Raw genomic sequence first — 18,924 nt, forward strand, 5'->3', positions numbered from 1 at the left:
AATGTGTTAAAAGACTAGGCGGAAGCATTAAAACAGTGTGTACAGTGCTGCTACATCAGGGGAATGGTAGATTCGAGCTTCGTGAGCTTGGACACGTCTTTGAAAGTTTTTTGATCTTGTTATGAAGCTTCTCACATACTATAAAACTTGCAGAAGGTCAAATTTGTGCCAAAACTAGAGAAAAAAGCAGATCTAAAAGAAAAATAATAACAGATCTAAAAGGAAAATAATAGATTAGCAAGAAAACTTGAAGAACAAAGAGGCTTTAATACAAAGCCCCATGGTGGGTGCCATTTTGTACACAATATATTCGCGCCCACAGTGGGCGTCATTTTGTACATGGTATATTCGCGTATTCATGAAACCTTAGTGCAAAGTGCAAATAAAATGACAACGAACTAGACTAAACCTAAGAAATCATTGTCAAAATACAAACTCTATGAACGTCTCATGTTTCTTTAACTACAACCACTAAGAATGCTCTCAGATCAGCATCTCAATGACAGTTCTAGAATGAGAAGTATGCTTAAAATGCAAATCTATCAGTATGTATGCAAGATCTAAGATGAAAATCCTGATTACATGCGAGTAACAACTCTTAGAATACTATCAAGATGGACATGCAATGAGCTAAACTGAGATGATACTAAATAACATGAAAACAAAGCTAAAATGCTATCAAAATGACATAAACTTGCTAGAATAACGATGTTAATATGCTCAATATGACAACTCTGAATATGCCTATAATGCATATGCCTAAAACTTGGGTCCCTTTGCTCTTGAATTCTCTTTCTATTTATAGGATTTTAGAAGGGGTTGGGGTAAGAATCTGAGTTTTACTTTTAACTGGTGAATAGAGGTGAAATTGAAAATGTCTCATAAGAGACAAGATAAGGAGTCCAAAAGTCTTGATTTTGAGGATAAATGTGGATTTTTTCAATTCTTTATAATATAAAAAGAGGATCTTCACTTTTGTGAGGATAAATGGATTTATTAATTTAATAAAAGTTCTATTTATTTTCAAAAGTTTGTCTTTTCCTTTTTCCTTTTGAATTTCATCTTATGATTTATTTTTCTCTTCTTTTTGAAGTTGATTTAGGTCTTATTAATTTGATAGATGATTTAATTGATTAGAGATCTGATATAATCCTTAATTTGAAAATATGTTGTTTTCCTTTGATTTCCTCCTTAATTTGCATTGATTGGTCGAAGTTGCGATGTTTTAAGTCTTTGCCAATTTTTGGGTGTCTACATACACGAAGGACTTCAACTAATTTGAATTCAACTTAAGACTTACATTTGACAACACAAATGAACCTAACCACGATGACCTTAAAGGGGATGATCAATCAAACAAAGACCCAAAACTTAAGAATTTGAACATTGAACATAGGTTCAAAACTTATAGTTCAAGATTGAACGTGAAACACAAACACTAGACGACTTAAAAAAATTACTGGACTAACATTACTATAGAAATAGATAATAATAATATGTGAATCATCATATATATCACAATTATAAATTTATTTAATTGACATTTATTTAAGGACTGAGGGATATCCATTCTGCCAAAATTACAAGGGCATGATTGTGACCTCATTTCTTATGATTGCGGAGCCTTGCACTCAACAAGACTTGATATGAGCTGGATTCATTGAACCATTCAACTTCACCATTGACCAAGAGCCAATTGACATTTACTAATTAATTATTATTAATTTTAATTAAGTGAAAAGGAAGGGCAAAACCAAACAACAAAACTGTATTCAGTAAATTGGCCTTTTGATCCGCCGGTGCGACTTGAAATTTTCAAATCCCCGCGTATGCCAGCTATGCCACTGCAAAATCACTGCCTGCAACGCATAAACTCCGAACAACTCCATCATGCGTATCTCTCTTCCATATTTCGGCGGATGCTCCAGCCCTTTATTTGCACGGAATTAACACCTTTTTTAAGTCACAAACCCTATTAGAGATTAGAGATTCTCAGATTGCAGTCTCTGGTAGTAAACAGAATTGGAAGTCGGACATATACAGAGACGCTCAGATACCTTCAGATCTCTGCTAGTAACTGACTATTATTGTCAGATTTTACGGCTAGATGATGTTTTCCGCTGCAAGACTTTATGCCGGTTCCGCGATATTTCTGTTGACTCTGATTTATCTGACGCTGTCCTCGGCCCCATCCGTAGCTCAGTATATTTCAGGTGGGTTCTGAAGATTTTTCCATTTCACTTGAAATATTTGTTGATTGAAACAGATTCTTTTCATTTCTGTGGACATCAAATTCGTAGTGGCGAAATGAAGAGAGTTTAATTTATTTGTGATTGCCAAGGTTTTTTTTTTTTTTGGGGGTCAGTTTGATTTGGTGTCGGAAAAAAATGATTTAGGATATTCGAATTTGTTGTGTAAATGTTTTCCTTTCCGCAATTCATGATATGCACAATATTTGTGTATGATTGTGTTTCAATATTTTTACCACATCAGGATAAGAGGATGCTGTTGGTTTAAGGTAGGAATTTCTACCAATCACATTAAGGCATAGTCAAACAAGATTAATATCCATAGCTGCCCACCGTCCATCACAGACTTAAGTCATTTCAATTTATGGCTGTTTAAATGTACAAGCTGCCACCTACAACCATTTCCAGCACATGTATTGACTGCACATTGTAATATGACTGAGGGTTCTGGATTGTTCCTAATCTTCTATAAATGGAGGCATTTTGTAAGCATTTAGACATCAGTTGTTTACCTGATCATTGTGGATCTTGATTGAATAAATAATGCTGTAGCATTCTAAAAATTTGTAATAGATTTTAGTTATGTTAATGAGCATGAAGTGCTGTAGCACAGATCAATAAGTCTTTCGTGTTTTGCATATTGATCTGAATGTTATCTTTGAGTATGTGTTTGTTTTTTATCCACTCCAACCACCTCCTACGAATGCCACGATACAAATGATAACAATTGCAGACAAAGCAATTGTTATCATTTGCATCTTCACATTCTCTCATTGTGATGATGGATCATTGATTATGATCTGAAACGTGGATGGTTAAATTTCCTGCAAAAAAAATCATGCAAATTAGGTAATTTCGCTGAATTTTTGTTAATTTCGCTGAATTTTTGTTTGGGTTTCTTTTCCTGCCATTTCCTTTTCTGATTTATCTTTTTCCTGTTACATCAAACGCAACCACGATGAACCATTAACTAAAAGTAATAATAAATAAGTCAATCAAATATGCATTAGTATTCCTTTTCAAGGATGTCGAGCATAGCACTTGGCAGAATAAAAATAGCCATTAGAATTCCATTATAAATAGCCATTGCTTTGTTTAAATTTTCATTTCTCCTATAAAAGCAATTTTATGCTAATTCTGCAGAGGGGGATTCACTTCAGCATGGAGTGGGAGGAAGAAGCTTGTTGCAGACCAAAACAAGTGAGTTTTTAATGTTAATTTGAGGTGTTTCTGTTATAATTTTGATTTAGTATCTTGAAGTTTTGCTTATTTAGTCCATTATCTGCATTTTACTTTCTCTGATACTTTAGTTCTATAAGATTCTATGGAAAATTTAAAATTTTGATTTCGAAAAATATGATGTGGAAATTTCTACAAACTTATCACCAAAAAATGATATGTACTATTTTGCTTGTGGTATCAACTTAAGTTAGATGCCAGGATCTATTTTCTATTTTGAGAAATATTTTCTTTGGAGAACCCTGTTATTAACAAATTACAGTGGAAAGACATAGGTGCTTTGTTCAAAATTTAAATTCAAAGAAACTATGATAGGTCCCTTAAGATGAAGAAGGAATGTGGATATATTTATTGAAAAAGTAATTTGGATTTCTGTTAACAGTGAAAACATATAACCTTTTGTCATTTGGGTTTATAAAATATTTTACAATATGTTACAATTTGGTAAGTAGAGAAGCACATGAATATATAGTCAAAGTCTTTGATAAATTATTATTATTTGTTGAGATAAAGTATTATCATGTGTTAAGTTCAAATAGACTCAAATCCAAGACTTCCCAGATGAGAAGCTCACAAGTTACCATTATTTTGTAAGCTCTTGTCTCACATGAATAATAATATTATTTAGTATTGATATTAACAATTTCGGTACATTTTCTGGCATCTAGTCAGTTGTAAATTGCAATAGTGGTTGTGGTTAGGCCATAGATCAGAATACAGGTCTCAAAGGGTAATGCTTCTCAACAGATTATGAACTCTTAGGTCTCTATTGTGGCTTTATATACTAAATTCTATGTTACCAATTCCTCTTCTTACATGTTGTGATGACTTTTTTTCTGTCACAATGAAAAAACAGATTGGATAATCTCTCCTTTATTCTGGCTAGGTTTGTTTCAGTTGCAACAAATAATCTAATATTAAGAAGGCTTAAGAATAAGTTAATACAGAAGTAAAGTCAAAATTAGAATTTGCATTTTATGAAGTCTCAGAAGAGGTGGCTATAATGGGTTTGTGCCATTTTTGAGATAGCCTGCAAGGGTTAATCAATTGCAGTTTGAGCATGACTACACTGAGAAGATAAAAAGAACGGGGCAAACTGAAACTGGCAATAGAAGCTTACCATGAGGCTGGTGGAAGGACTGGGCCGAGAGTTCAAGTTCGCTACCCAAGACGATGTAGGTCCTTCCATGTGATTAGATGCAGGATGAAAAGATTTAACTGAGTATTGGGGGTGCAGAATGAAAGCCTAAATGGTTTTTAATGAAAGGAGCTAAGAATTTTTGATATGAAACGAAAGGAAAACCAGATAGTGAGCGGATGGTCAGTTTTTTGTTTGAATGATGCAAATTGAATGGAAGCCTGTGAAGCTTTTTGACTGTGGCACAAGTTGCAGTGGTGGAATGCTGTGCACAAAAGAGAATGACTGCAAACAAGGTGTATCTGTTGGAAAAATGTTCAGCTCTCCCTTTGGGATTTGTGACAAAGACTTAACCGCTTCTGTGTACTACAAATTGAATGGTTGTATGAGTGGTTGTATCGGGTATTGACAGATCAGTCTTTTGGTGCAACAGCAACCCCACTCTAACAGCATCGAGGCTGTACGAGGGAGGGTAAGTCCTGTTCTGAAGGCATGGTGGCAATGGCAGAAAAAATGATAATGGCAAAGCAAGAAGATATGTAGAGGTGTCTTTTTAATGTCTCTTAAGTTTTTATATAGGAATATAGATGATAGGCATGGATTGGTTTTGATGTATTTGAAGAAGTAACAATGATTTTCAATGTAATTAGCAAGGAGCAGTAGGAAGGGTAGAAATTCTGTTTAGGCTTTTAAAGTGGACAGTTACAGTTGACGATGATTAATAATAAAACCTCTACTACCGACCCTCAAAAAATTAAAATTTGCATTGTATTTTGTTTTTGATGGTATTATAAGATTTCAGACCCTATTTGTTTGCTCTGCTGACAAGGTGAAACTCATCATCCTCAATTTGTTTTCCCCAAGATTCCCAAGGATCCCCTATTGTGATTCATAAGGTCTATTATGCGGTCTTGTAAGTCAGCCTAGACGCAGGATTAGGTTTATCCACCTCTAGGATAGAGTGAGAATGCATTTCACAGTAGTCTCACTTGCTTTATGTCTTGAAATATTGACCGTGTTGCTCATTGTTTGATACTAAAGAATAATTTCATGCTTTAAAATATAAAGCAAATCAATAAACTGTTGACATTTGTGTTGATGGATGTTTCGACATGGCAATTGCTAGAAGTAAAAATTCTCACTAAACATCTGAAATAAAAGTTGAAAGTTGCTTGACACATCCATAAGATTTTTTACAAGATACCAAACAATTCAAAACAAGACGAGAAATACACACTGAAATCTAAATAACAATCCTGAGATATGATCATCTTTGAGACCTCTAGAGATTGACATTACTTAAGTCACTTTGTTTTATGTGTCACTCTCACTTTTCTTATTCTGAGCATGTACGTGCTATGGATTGAGAGTCATTGTCACTGGAGTGGTGCTAGTTTCCAGTTATCCTGCAGAAGGTTGCGATTGAAAACTTAACTATGGAATACTAGATGGAACCTTTACAACTTTTAACTTAAGCAACCACATTCATAATATTATTTAAACATTATTAATAGCATTGCAGTAGTGAGCTCATCTGCCCAAATAGAAGGCCACGTTTATGTGGAATCCTTGAAGGGAAAAAGCCACAGTGAGGATAGCTGCTTGGACCTAGTGCCCAATTCCAGCCTTAGTATATAATTTGCAATAGTTTTGCAAGCACCAACCTACAGGCGACATCAATCTCCTTTGTCTTAGCTACAAGTTACAACAGAGCCACCGAGCATAATTCAAATAAGTGTCTTCAATCTCAATTACAATGAAAGATATGGGAACAACAAATGAATTTGTCAAGAGGACTTCACAATTACACTTTGCATCTATTCAATTTAATTTGCATCTTGTGTGAATCAGATATAAGGTATATTATATTCACTCACCACCTTCACATTGACAACTTACATAGCCTTACTTTTATGGAACTAATTGACTATTTAGACACTATGATATTATTATAGACATCTAAAGGTGTCCTCGTGAAATCATAAACTCATCTATCAATCAAATATATATTTATTGTTAATTTAATTAACTCATTGGCTTCTTCATCTATTATTTAATTATGTTTCTATTTATTCGTCTAATTCACTAAGACTTTTCTATCCTAGAGTTAAATAATATCATTTATGTATTCAATTATCCATTTACCATCTTCCTTTTTTCTCCTATTTATGGATTAAATACCTTGACGGACTTTATAAATTAACTAATCCTCTTCTTTTCATCTATACCAACCGCCTTCAGTCACATGTATCACCTAAAAAATTTTATTCTTGTGTCAAATGGCATTGGTCTCATCACTTGACTTTTCCTCCTTCGTGTGGCCAAATATTTTGAAACCTACCACTCCCTCAACCACTCATTTCGTAATTGCCTCTTAAATCTCCTTTATCCTCAATATTGTCTCTCCTACTCTTCATTCCTATATACTCAATATTGTCTCTCCTACTCTTCATTCCTAGCCACATTCCTATCACCTCTTAATCTTAGCCCTTGATTTCAGGAGACTTCTATAAAACATGATTCCCTTTTCATATTTGCTTTCTTTTTGCTACGTTAGAATCTTAGAACTTCACGCATTTGTGAACTTGAGATCCTTGGGAGCCCATATGCTCTTGGGAGTCCATATTTCTTGAGCACATGGTATAATTGTTTTGGTTTTATTTCTTGTAATGTGCGTTCTTGGGGAAGAGCTCCATTGGATGATGTTGGTTTACTTTGTGTAGCTAGGGCTTATGGTTGGGCTTAGTGGGCTCACATGTAAGGTTGTCCAATTCCCATAGTCAATTATGATCTGTATGTCGACTTAGAACCTTATAACACAATTCACAACTTATCATACCAGGCTAGAATCATTAATTCAAAATATGTAACATGTAGTCGGCTTGACTCAGCGTATGTAACATGTAGTCGGCTCGACTCAATGATGACATTGTGTTCAACAATCTCCCCCTCTGTAATTGATGGTAACACCAAAATTCTCCCATTGCCAACAACGGAAATAAACTCTCCTTTGAGAAATAATCTTCTCTCCTAGGTTTCACTTTGGGGATTTCTCTCCAAATGATAATATTATTCTCCTCTTGTTTTTCTCTCCCCTTTTGACATCACTAGAAACGGAAATCCTAGACTCTCCCTTTGACTCTTTCTCTTCCCTTTTGCAATATATTTATTGTATCTTACTACACTTCACCGCACACCATCTGTACACCATATCCAACTTTACCACAAACCATCTGTACACCATATCCAACTTCACCACAAACCATCTGTACACCATATCCATTTATTAAAATGATTTGACTATAAACTTTAACTGTAGAATTTTGAGGATGCATGAATTTTGAATAGCTCCTCTTTGTACTTCCTCTCGACTTAAGAGAAGGGAGATATTGCTCCCAACTTTTGCCTGAGATATTCAAAAGTTTCCTTTGGCTGAAGTTTATTAAAGATATTTGCAACCTGCTCTTTTCTCTTAACAGTTTTCATTTTGACTTCCTCATTCTGCTACCTTTTCCCTCAACAAATGATACTTGATTGATATATGCTTTCTCCTTGAATGAATTGTTGAATTCTTAGAAATATTGATTGCACTTGTATTTTCGCTAGGCTCATCAACTTTAATTTTCACATCCTTCTAGTTTGCTTCTTCCAAAGTGTTTGAGTGGAATATAAAACTATTGCAACGCATTCTACTTCTGTTGTGGATGACAGTCACGTTTCTTGCTCAACCACTATACAAGTCTATTTCCAAGGAAAAAATGCAACACCTATTACTTTTTTTGTGATCGACAGTATCAATATATTAAGTTTGGTTATCAGATTTATTCAACTTACTTCACTAATTATGCACAAGGGTTCTTAAGCCTTTTATATATGTTAATATATGTGAGACTTTAGATAATACTTGTAATTTTATCCTTTATATATATATAGTAGACGCAGATTGTACGTGCAATGCAAGAGTAGATTGTATGTTCTATGAAGGAGATCACATTGCTGTAGGCTGAATTAGATATATGTGTTCGATGATTTTAATCTGCAGGTAAACCGATTATTAATATCTTACGTGGAAGAGGAGTCACGTCTCATCGAGTACATGGCTCCTAGTTAACATAGTAAAAACAAAACTTAATTTGCCTCTCATACGGTTTGACTTGTAATGTGGATTAGACTGTCAATTACATGAGTTATAATTAAATATTATTTATTGTTGTACAATACAAAATTAGGAACTATATATATAGGCGTTGGTTATCTTCCAGATAAAATGTACTAAAAGTCTTTTTTTTTTAGAATACAGTGAATTTTTTTTCAATTTTTTTATTATTTTCGATCAAAGAACAAATGTTGGAAATTTCAGCAAAATAATTTTGTTTGAAGAATATATATATATACTAAGTAGCTGAATTGCTCCCCCCAGCGCATCGTTTCCGAGTACGAGTCGATTCGGAATAAAAAACCGAGGGGAATTGATTGTGGCCACGAACAAGAATCAGTTTTTTGTTTCATTTCGTTTCTATACGATTCTGTGTTGACGTGGTGATTCCACGTCGACTCCCGTCAACGTCTTGACTTTGACCGCAGATAAAACCCTAAAATATCTTGTTAAACATAATGCGGTTTGGATTTTTCTTTGTTATTTTCACTTTGCGCGGCCGCGTTATTGCTTTCTCTTGTGTGCGTTTGTGTTTGCCGAGTGTATTTGAAGTAGCTCTCTTGCGTTTGCGCAGACGGCCTCCATTAACATGACCACCATCTACAACTCTCTATTTTGCGACCTGCGACCTGCAACTTGTGTCTGCGACCTTCATCGACGTGAGTCGCGACCATTATCTAGGCGACCTTCATCTACGGTTTTTCTGACTCCATTGTCCAGCATGCAATATTATTTTGGGGTTTTTTTAATTTTTACTACCATAATTTCAATATTATTATTTTGTTTTCAGAGGATTAGTTTAATTTGTTATGTTTATATTAATAATTAATATATATGGTTGTATATATAGTTATACTACAGTTATACTATATATGTTGATTAAATTATATATTTATCATATTAGAAATATGATAAGGTTAGTGTATTTATAAAATATGTTTATATAAATATATACAAGTTTGTAAACACTAAAATGATCATATATATATATATATATTATTAGACTATTAGTAAATACAAAATGCTAAATAAGTTAATTAAATATTTTTTATTTCAAGTTTTATTATTTTACTATTGAAATCAAATTATTTGTTTTAAAAGTTATTCTTGTATGAATTGCAGGGTGCTAGCAGTTATTCAAATTTAACATGGCAAACACTACTCCTGCATTTACTGTCGACCCAGCTTCACCATTATGGAGGCATGTGAACATATTAGAGCATGTTCCTGGTGGAGGGACATGTATTTGGATATGTCCCGGATGTGATGTGCAGTATACAAGTTCGTATAGCTGAGTGAAAGGGCATTTGTGTGCGATTCCTGGAAAGGGAATCAAAGCTTGTCCAGGAAAAGATAAGGTACCTATACGGGTTTCTAAAATAGCAGCATACATTAAGGAACAAGAGGAAGCGGATGCAAGAATTGAAAGTAGGTATGGGCATCCATTGTTCATCTCAAAGCCATATACCTAGTGCTGCTCTTGATATTGTTGTAGAAAGCCATCCATTTATGACGAGAAATGAAGATGAGACTAGTAATCCGAAGAGAGCAAGAGAACCATTGGAGATGGCATTTAATAATGATGCTAGAGATATTGCTGATGAAGCGATTGCTAGGTGCCTCTATGCAAACGGTTTATCATTCAATGTTGTTAGATCACCCTATTAGCAAGACATGATAAGAAAAATAAATGAAGCTCCAAAGGGTTACACAAGCCCAGGTTATGAGAAGGTTCATACCACTTTATTGACAAAGGAGGTCAAGCATATAAAAATTCCATTGGCTCCTATTAAAGCCTCATGGAAAGAAACAGCGGTGTCCATTATTTCTGATGGGTGGAAGGATGCAAAAAACAGACCCTTAATTAATGTGATTGCAATGTCCCCTAAAGGGGCAATGTTTCTAAAAGCTGTTGATTGTGGGGGCGAAGTAAAGGATGCACAATTCATTGCTAACATTCTCATAGAATGCATTAATGAAGTAGGCCCTCAAAATGTTGTCCAAGTTGTAACAGACAATGCAAAGAATTGTAGAGCAGCTGGTATGTTAGTTGAGAAACAATTCCCACATATATTTTGGACACCTTGTGCCATGCATTCACTCAACCTCATGCTACAGAAGTTGGGTACTAAAATAGCTTGGATCAAACAAGTTTATGATGAAGCTCAAGATGTCCAAATGTTCATAACGAACCACCACTTCTCCCAAGCTATTTTTAAATCATTCTCGTGGCTTGGAGCTATTGAAGGTAATCCAAAATTCAAATACTACAATTTTATGTTTTACGTTAGTTATAACTTATTATCTTATTTATTTCAGCAAAACTATACATGTACATATTCTTTATTTTTAATTACTTGTTTTTTAAATTTTCAAATAGGTTGTTGAGACTAGATTCGCATCAAATACAATTGTCTTGAGACGGCTTGTGAATGTTCGAGAGGCACTTTCTAGTATGGTGATCAGCCACCAATGGAACACATGGAGGCAATCCAATAGTGAGAGGGCAACTGATATCAGGAGAAGGATTTTGGATGAAACTTGGTGGAGTCGTACATAATACCTTCTTAGTTTCACAGAGCCCATCCTAGGTATGATACGCTTTACTGACATGGATAAGCCATGCTTGGGGGAGGTTTATGATGGAATAGATTCAATGATTGAGAATATGAGATTTGTCATAAATGCAAAAGAGAAAGACCCTGAAGAAACCTTCTTCAAGGTGGTGCAATTAATATGTGTTGAGAGATGGAACAAAATGACCACCCCACTCCATCTTCTTGCCTTCTGATTGAGTCCCAAATATTATAGTGAAGAGATTCTTGCTTTGCCAACAAGGGTGCCACCATATCGTGATGCAAACGTAGGTGAAGGGGCTAGGAAAGCTATTGCTAAACTCTTCCCTAATATTGAAATGGAGGATGTAGTTACAAGTGAATTTGCTGATTTTGTATCATCCACTGATCATTGTCTTGCTGCTATTCGTGACAAGTATAGGAAGGATGCTCACTCTTGGTGGTACCTCAATGGCCACAAATCGCCAAACCTCCAAATTTTGGCAATCAAAGTTCTTGTTAGTAACCAAGGTGGTCACAGTTTTAAAAACTTCGAGTGCAGAGTTTGAACCTCTTCGAATTGAAGTTCGAAGTAGTTCAAAGTAGTTCAATGGTTCAGGTTACCCATTCTGCAGGTTCAATACAAGTGAAGTTCATATTCTGGGTTCGAAATGCAGATTGGTTAGTTCAGGAAAGTTCAAAATCCAACCTCAATTCTTCAGAGTCAGTGCAGAAGTTCAAAGGTCATAGTTTTGGTGATGCACCTTGGTCAAAGAATAAAATAACATCATGGTGAATCTTCAATTCAGAGTTTCAAAATGGTTTGACATGCAAATTCAGAATCAAGGTTCAGGCTAAATATTTTCAAGGTACACCAATTCACTGTTCATTATTTAGAAGTGCAGCCACATGGTCCAGATTCTTAGATATTCATAGTTCAGAATGTTTGAAAAGTCCAATCCAGTTCAGAACTCGACTCATCAATTGAATTGCAAGTTTCAGTGAAAAGTTTAAAATCTAAAATGTCGGGGCTACCTCTTGGGATACATATTACTCCAAGCCAAAATTGCATTTACAATCAGTCAATCCTATGATTGAATGTAATCAATATGAATTGTGCATAATATCCTTAAATGAGGGTTTTGAAACATGGAGATTTAAGTTTTCATATGAGCATGGTATCAAGTTTGGGTCTCCATTACATGAAGATCCCAGCAGATGAAACACATTCATGAATTATATCCTCTAGTAAATTGAGGTCATTTTCAAAGTTTTCATTCCACATAGCAGAGATAGTCCATATCACTGTTGACCATTATTTCTCTTTTATAGTTCATTTTTCATGTGCCCCAGCCATGATGGGAATATTATCATAGGTTTGTGAACATAGTGCCCAGTGAATAAAGTGCAAATTCGGGTACTCAGGAGTGTGTGACATGGTTTAGCTATTTGGATATCGATATACCTATTATCAAGCACATCCAACATAAAAGGAAAGTGCCAAGTATCATAAAAGTAACCCGAGCTTGAAAAGCCATGGATGATCTTGGCAGTTTAATCGAGCATTTCAGCAGGAAGAACCCGCAAAATATCACAAGCTTATCTCAATATCTTGATCAACCCGAGCTTTGTTACTCTCCAAATGTGGGGCGAGCATGGGATTTACGAATGGAATTATGCTTTCATTATTTATGACTCCATATCACTACGCAAACTGACATCTCAAGGTGACTCTGTCCGCGGCAATTTTGGGGAAACAAGGTTGGAGGTGCCATATTTGTAGATAGCTGATAACATATGCACAGTCATAGCAGTGAAAGGTGAAGTATCTCTTTTGCGTGTTTCAGGAAGGAAAGTGAATCATACAAACAGGAATGTGCATAATGATGGTGTCCAAACACGTGTGCAGATTGGTTGACAGATGCACCTTGTCGAGTTTCACTCATAAAAAGAGCCATATGAGTTCAATGCAGTTAAATAGATATGAGCAGTAGAAGCTAGCCGCAGACGCATTAAGGATGGATATACTTTCTTCCGATCAGGTTTGGGGAACATCTTGGTGTCGAGCTCATTAATAATGATATATTCTTTCTCGGATAATGGTGTTATTGTCGGTTCACATTCATGCTAAGAAAGAAGCCCAACAACAATAAGAGTACAGAGCTTTATATAGATTGCTGACTCAGTAAGGAGAAGGATGCAGATCGAACATGATAGGCGACTGTGGGTGAGTCGTTAAAAGTTTGGAACTCGAATGGTCGAGGGGCCATGTTGAGATGCGTGAGAAGCTTGCAATTCCATACACAAAATTGGTCCTTGCCACGGCTGAGCTATGTAAGCTGGATCTTATCGAGGAGGTAGCTATTCTGAGCATCTGCAACCAAATGGAAATATATGTTGTGTGTTACCCTGGCATCGTGATATTCGAAAGGTGACTAAATGGATGTCCAAGACAAATGGAATACCTTTCAAAGAGCCTCAACAATATTTGTTCATTTTGTGTAACAGGGATGACTTGATTAGGCTATTCTGTGGATCATATTAATCCTGCAAGGCAAGAAGACATCGGATGATAGTTACATTAATCGATATAATGTCATTACAATAATAGTGTTTATTCTTTGCTAATTCAAAGGCGATGGTATAGCAGGGTGAGTTAAAAGTACCTAGCAGCTGAGGAGTCAGTTCCTCTGATCGAGCGTCAGGGGATACTTATAAATGAAACAAGATAGAACTAAGTGCAAGCAAAAATCATGGAAATCCCAAGAGATGTGAGGTGTGATGTCGGTGAATGATGACATGTGGAGGCCCCCTTTTAAAATAGAGGTTATTTTTATTTCCCTAACCGAACGCAAATTTGGAGACAACTGTCCACTCCATATATGAAGTTTGATGTAATGATTTAAAGACCATCATAATAAATGTTTAATGATAAATTAAACATTAGGCACATATGCAGAAAAGGGGAAAAGTAGGAAGTTTGAGAGTCTTTCAAGAATCAGTTATGAAATTGAAAAGTCATGGGAAAGAACAGATTAAAGGAGCTGACAAAGGACAAGGCAGGGGTTCCACTTCTTTTCTGTAGGGGAGACTTTGGTGCTGCAGTACAGGAGAGTTTGGGGCTGAGAGTTCTGCTTTTTCCTTACAGGAAATTTTATGCTGCTGCAAAGGGGAGGGTAGAATGGTTAGAGTTTTAGATAGGTAGATATTGTAATGACAGTAATTGGTAGATATGATATGGGTATTTTAGTTTTTGCATGACTTTGTGCATACAGAATTTTAATATCTGTATATGTATTATCTTGAATACAGTTTAGAAACTTTGTGTTTAGGCATGATTAATCAGTATTACTTTGTGAATCCTGGTTTATCAGTTCGAGATATTTGGTTACTGTCCTTTCTGCAAATTCACGGTGTCATCCATTCCTGTAGATTAGTTAAATGTCTTTTGGTTATTAGAAATAATTTATACCTCACGATCTAAGAATCTGTGAGAGACCCTTTCTACTTTCAGGTAAAAGTGCAGAAGATTTAAATTCATTGAACATTTCACATGGGGAGCTGTACCCGATAAAATTTAGAGGAAGCTTATCAACCCAGTGATAACCTGTCCAACTATTGGTGTCGATTTGTTCTTTCATTTGGGCATTCAGGGTCAGATTTGCACACATTTTCTCGAAGGACAATTTGCTCACTAACAGTTCTATCACAGGTAAGTTTGTATATACTATAAACTCTAAATCTGGTTGTCATTTTGAAATTAACAAACTCATTTGATTTACTTAAATTTTAGAGACTCCAATGAGATCTTCCTTTGCTTCATTAGGTTGCTAGTTCATCTTCAGCTGAACGAAATTGGAGTAATACTCCTTCATCCATTCAGTGAGGCGCAATCGGTTGGCATCAAGCAAAGCTGAGGATTTAGTCTATGTGCATTCAAACTTGCACCTTCTTACTCACAAATCTGATGAGTACAAGGAAGGGGCAGCAAAATTATGGGATGTAGAACCGGAGTCTATTGACTTTGATCTTCCTATTGGTGCACCAGCTTTACCAATGGAGGATTTAAGTAGCCAGCATATTTTTAGTGCAAATACCAGTGGGATTCAATCATCTAATGTCAATGTTGATGAAAATCTTTCTATTGATGATGACCCATATGGTTCTGATTAGTGAGCTGATCAGCGATACTGATTTCTAGTATTATTTCTATTGCAAACAATAACTATATTTCATGACACTAGCTCGATCTTTTTTGATATCGAAAACTGAATTTCAAATTAAATACTTATGCTAATTAGTACTTATGTTTCAAAGTCTGAAATTTATAATGGTTTTGTTTAGCTGCTAGCATATGTGTTGGTATTTAAATTCTAAATTTAATTTGTTTTTGATATTGGTATGTTTTCTAGCAGCACACACACACACACACACACACACACACACACACACACACATGTGGACGTACCCGTACCCGTACCCAACACCTAAAAAAAACTGCCGTACCAGCGTTTCGTACCCATGTACCCATACCCGATTCGGCTACTTAGTATATATATAATAATTATTATATCTCACACACATATATCAACATTGTCTCAATTATATCTTATTTTATCCAACTGAACTATACACTTAACACAATACAAATCTATCTCCAAAACAATGCAACACACTGCTTTTCTTTTTTTTTTGTCTTAAACACTTCCAGCCCAATCCACATCTGTATGTTGCCAAATTGAATTTTTTGTTTCTAGGATACCATAGGATATAATCCATAGTAGCTTTTAAACATCTGAAATCTTGCGACCATACAAACTGCTTGCATAATTTCTAGTGTAGGAGTGGTCATCTACAACAAACTTCCAATCATTGATCTATACAGAACTTGATTTGCAGCTGAAGACTTCTCAACCATAACCTAGGTGTACTGACGGGTGTGCGATTCTCAGTTGAACTTCTTCAACGTCTCTCTCAGATATTTGGTTTGGGACATGAATATGCCTATATCTTTCTGGGAGATTTGTAAAGTAAAAGAAAAGTGACCACTCACCAAGCATCGACATTTCAATTTTTTTTGTGTTGAATTCCTTCAGCGAACTCTTTGCACATTTTATCCCTATTACCTCCAAAAAAATGATAACAGCAACAAAAAAATGATAACAGCAACAATTAACTGATGATCACTCTTAGTTTTTATGTAGAGGTTACTGTTGGCAATACCTTACTTAAATCCTTGTTGCTGCAAATACTTGTGGAGTCTTGAATATAGAAAGAGCTAACACACTGGTCTCCATGACAGGATTGTTAGTGTGGGCTGCCCCTTAGCTGTTTCTTTTAGTCATGTTATCTCTGAGATTTTCTAAATTATGGCAGCCAATTTTTTGTCTTCTGTTTGCTAATAATCAGGATTGGAACCTCCAAACACTACTGGACAGTTATAAATGATAGAAGATGGCAGTGGGAAGGATGTAGAAGAAACCCATGGGCTGAAATGTGTCGTATAAGGTTAGGAGGGTGTATTTTGAGGGACCAACGGTGGAGGCAGGATCAAGGTCAGTTTATAGTGAAAGATGGATGAAGAAAATCTAAGTCACAGGATTCATCAAATTTCATCCTTGAAGTTCGAATTTTAGCAAATTTTTATTCTTTTGGAATTTCGTCCAAATTTTATGATATTTAATATAATATTGTTATTTATAAGAAGATTATTTTATTTTAAAATAATATTAAGTTATTTGGTTTAATTATTGTGCAATGTCAAACTATTTTGACAATTTGTGGATATATAAGGTACTTTTTAAAAATAGATAAATATATACAAAGTTCAATTTAATGTCAATTTTTTTTTCAAATTTTTACTCTTGCCAAATTTCATCCAAATTTTATGATCGTTGAACTCAAATCCGAATTTGAACCTTGTGACTTAGAAGAGAACAAAACAATTGTGAAAATGATATTCATAATATCAGACATGTGCACAGAGAGTGTTTTCCATCATTCCATAGATTGTGGACATGCTAAAGGAGTGTGGTGAAATAGAGGAGCTTCAGCATTCATGAATAGACTTGCCACTTCATCGAGATTTATTCCTCTGCTGTGTGTTCTCTCTTATTAGAAAATGCAGCAGTCTCTTTGAGATTTCTTATTCAAATGCTTCTTAATTGAACCAAATTTAACAATACAAAATTCGATATGCTGGATCTTAGATTTCTTTATATCTAGGCAATTAATTGTTCGGCGTATAAGTGAAGTGTCTCATTCCTTATTTTCCCTAACAATATGACGAGAATAATTTATTTCCAGCATAATCTTATGCTCTTTTCTTTTCTGTACTAAATTTTACGTTTGAGATATTTTGTCCTACACCAACTTGGTTTGGATATAGTGGTTACATATGGTGCTGAAAAATAAAAATGGCTAACGGTTAAAAAGCCTTAAAAACCATGCCTTCATTAGCATATAATAACACATCCTATTCACACTAAACTATTTTTTCCTATACATGGATGTTTTATTAAAAGGATTGGAATTTCCCTTTTTATATTTTGCTTTGCGTCTACATTTTCAAGGAATATAATATTTGACTTGTATGTCTTGCAGGCTGCCCGATAGATTTTGAGCGCCAAAATTACACTATCTTGACAAGCCAGTGTAAAGGTCCAGATTATTTACCAAAGCTTTGCTGCGCTGCATTGAAGCAATTTGCTTGCAAATTTGCACAATATTTAAACGATCTATCAAATGACTGTGCTGATACAATGTTCAGCTACATAAACTTACATGGAAAGTACCCACCAGGTCTCTTTGCTAACACATGCCGTGAAGGTAAAGAGGGCTTAGCATGTTATGCAGATGCACCTGATGGAAGTCAAAACGACTCAAGTGGCTCAAGTGTATACCACTCGGTTCTAAATTTTTCAATTTTATGGTGGATTGTAATAATAAATTTGCTGGGATTGTTGGTAGCTTGAATATTTGAGCACTGTTATTTTTAGATCAGCAATTTTCTTCTTGTAGTGTTAACTCGGTGTACAAGTTCTCTTTTCTACTATTAGTTTCTTGTATTTGGTTTGCCCTTTCATTGTCATCCAAGGCAAAACCTGTAGTTTGGAGGTTGATGGATCTGCTATTTTTTAAATGCCAATTTTGTTTTTAGTTTCCGTGGAGTGTCATTGTCCTTTTGAAGATAAATAATGGTCAAGGACCACACATAACCAAAAACAGTGCAGTAGACAGTCAAAATCAATAGTATGCGCTCTCTCCAAAAGGCAAAGCCTATATCCTAGTAGGCTTGGTGTATGTGTGTGAAGATCAGGAGTTCATCAAAATTATAAGAAATAGGGGAAACGCTTCAATAGTGGCTTGAGTACTAATAACCATTCACTTATTATTGATGACCCCCCACCCCTAGTAACCATTTACTTAATATTTTAATAAGTTTCTGATACCAACAGTCAATTATTATGTACCATTAGTCAATCATTTTTTAGCATTTTCTTTTTCCATTTCATTTGTGCACCGATAGTGGTGATTTCGAGAAGATGGTTATTGGACCATCTTCATGTAGGTATCAAGTAACACAGT

At 35.2% G+C, this 18,924-nt stretch overlaps 1 protein-coding gene and 1 long non-coding RNA gene across 2 annotated transcripts; both read left to right on the forward strand.

Moving 5' to 3' along the window:
• Positions 1-1,768: 1,768 nt before the first annotated feature.
• On the forward strand, positions 1,769-18,500 carry LOC149580303 (GPI-anchored protein LLG1-like). Its single transcript, XM_089790274.1, has 3 exons — positions 1,769-2,213; positions 3,393-3,449; positions 17,941-18,500. The coding sequence occupies exons 1-3, from the start codon at positions 2,108-2,110 to the stop codon at positions 18,309-18,311; spliced, it is 534 nt and encodes a 177-aa protein (XP_089646400.1). The 5' UTR covers positions 1,769-2,107; the 3' UTR covers positions 18,312-18,500.
• Positions 11,163-15,680, forward strand: LOC149580304 (uncharacterized). Its single transcript, XR_016353486.1, has 2 exons — positions 11,163-15,049; positions 15,164-15,680. It is a non-coding gene; the product is annotated as an uncharacterized LOC149580304 (long non-coding RNA).
• Positions 18,501-18,924: the final 424 nt, after the last annotated feature.

This window comes from Cupressus sempervirens, chromosome 1 (assembly GCF_028749045.1).
Source record: "Cupressus sempervirens isolate cs-2001-9-10 chromosome 1, ASM2874904v1, whole genome shotgun sequence".
Taxonomy (NCBI): Eukaryota; Viridiplantae; Streptophyta; class Pinopsida; order Cupressales; family Cupressaceae; genus Cupressus; species Cupressus sempervirens.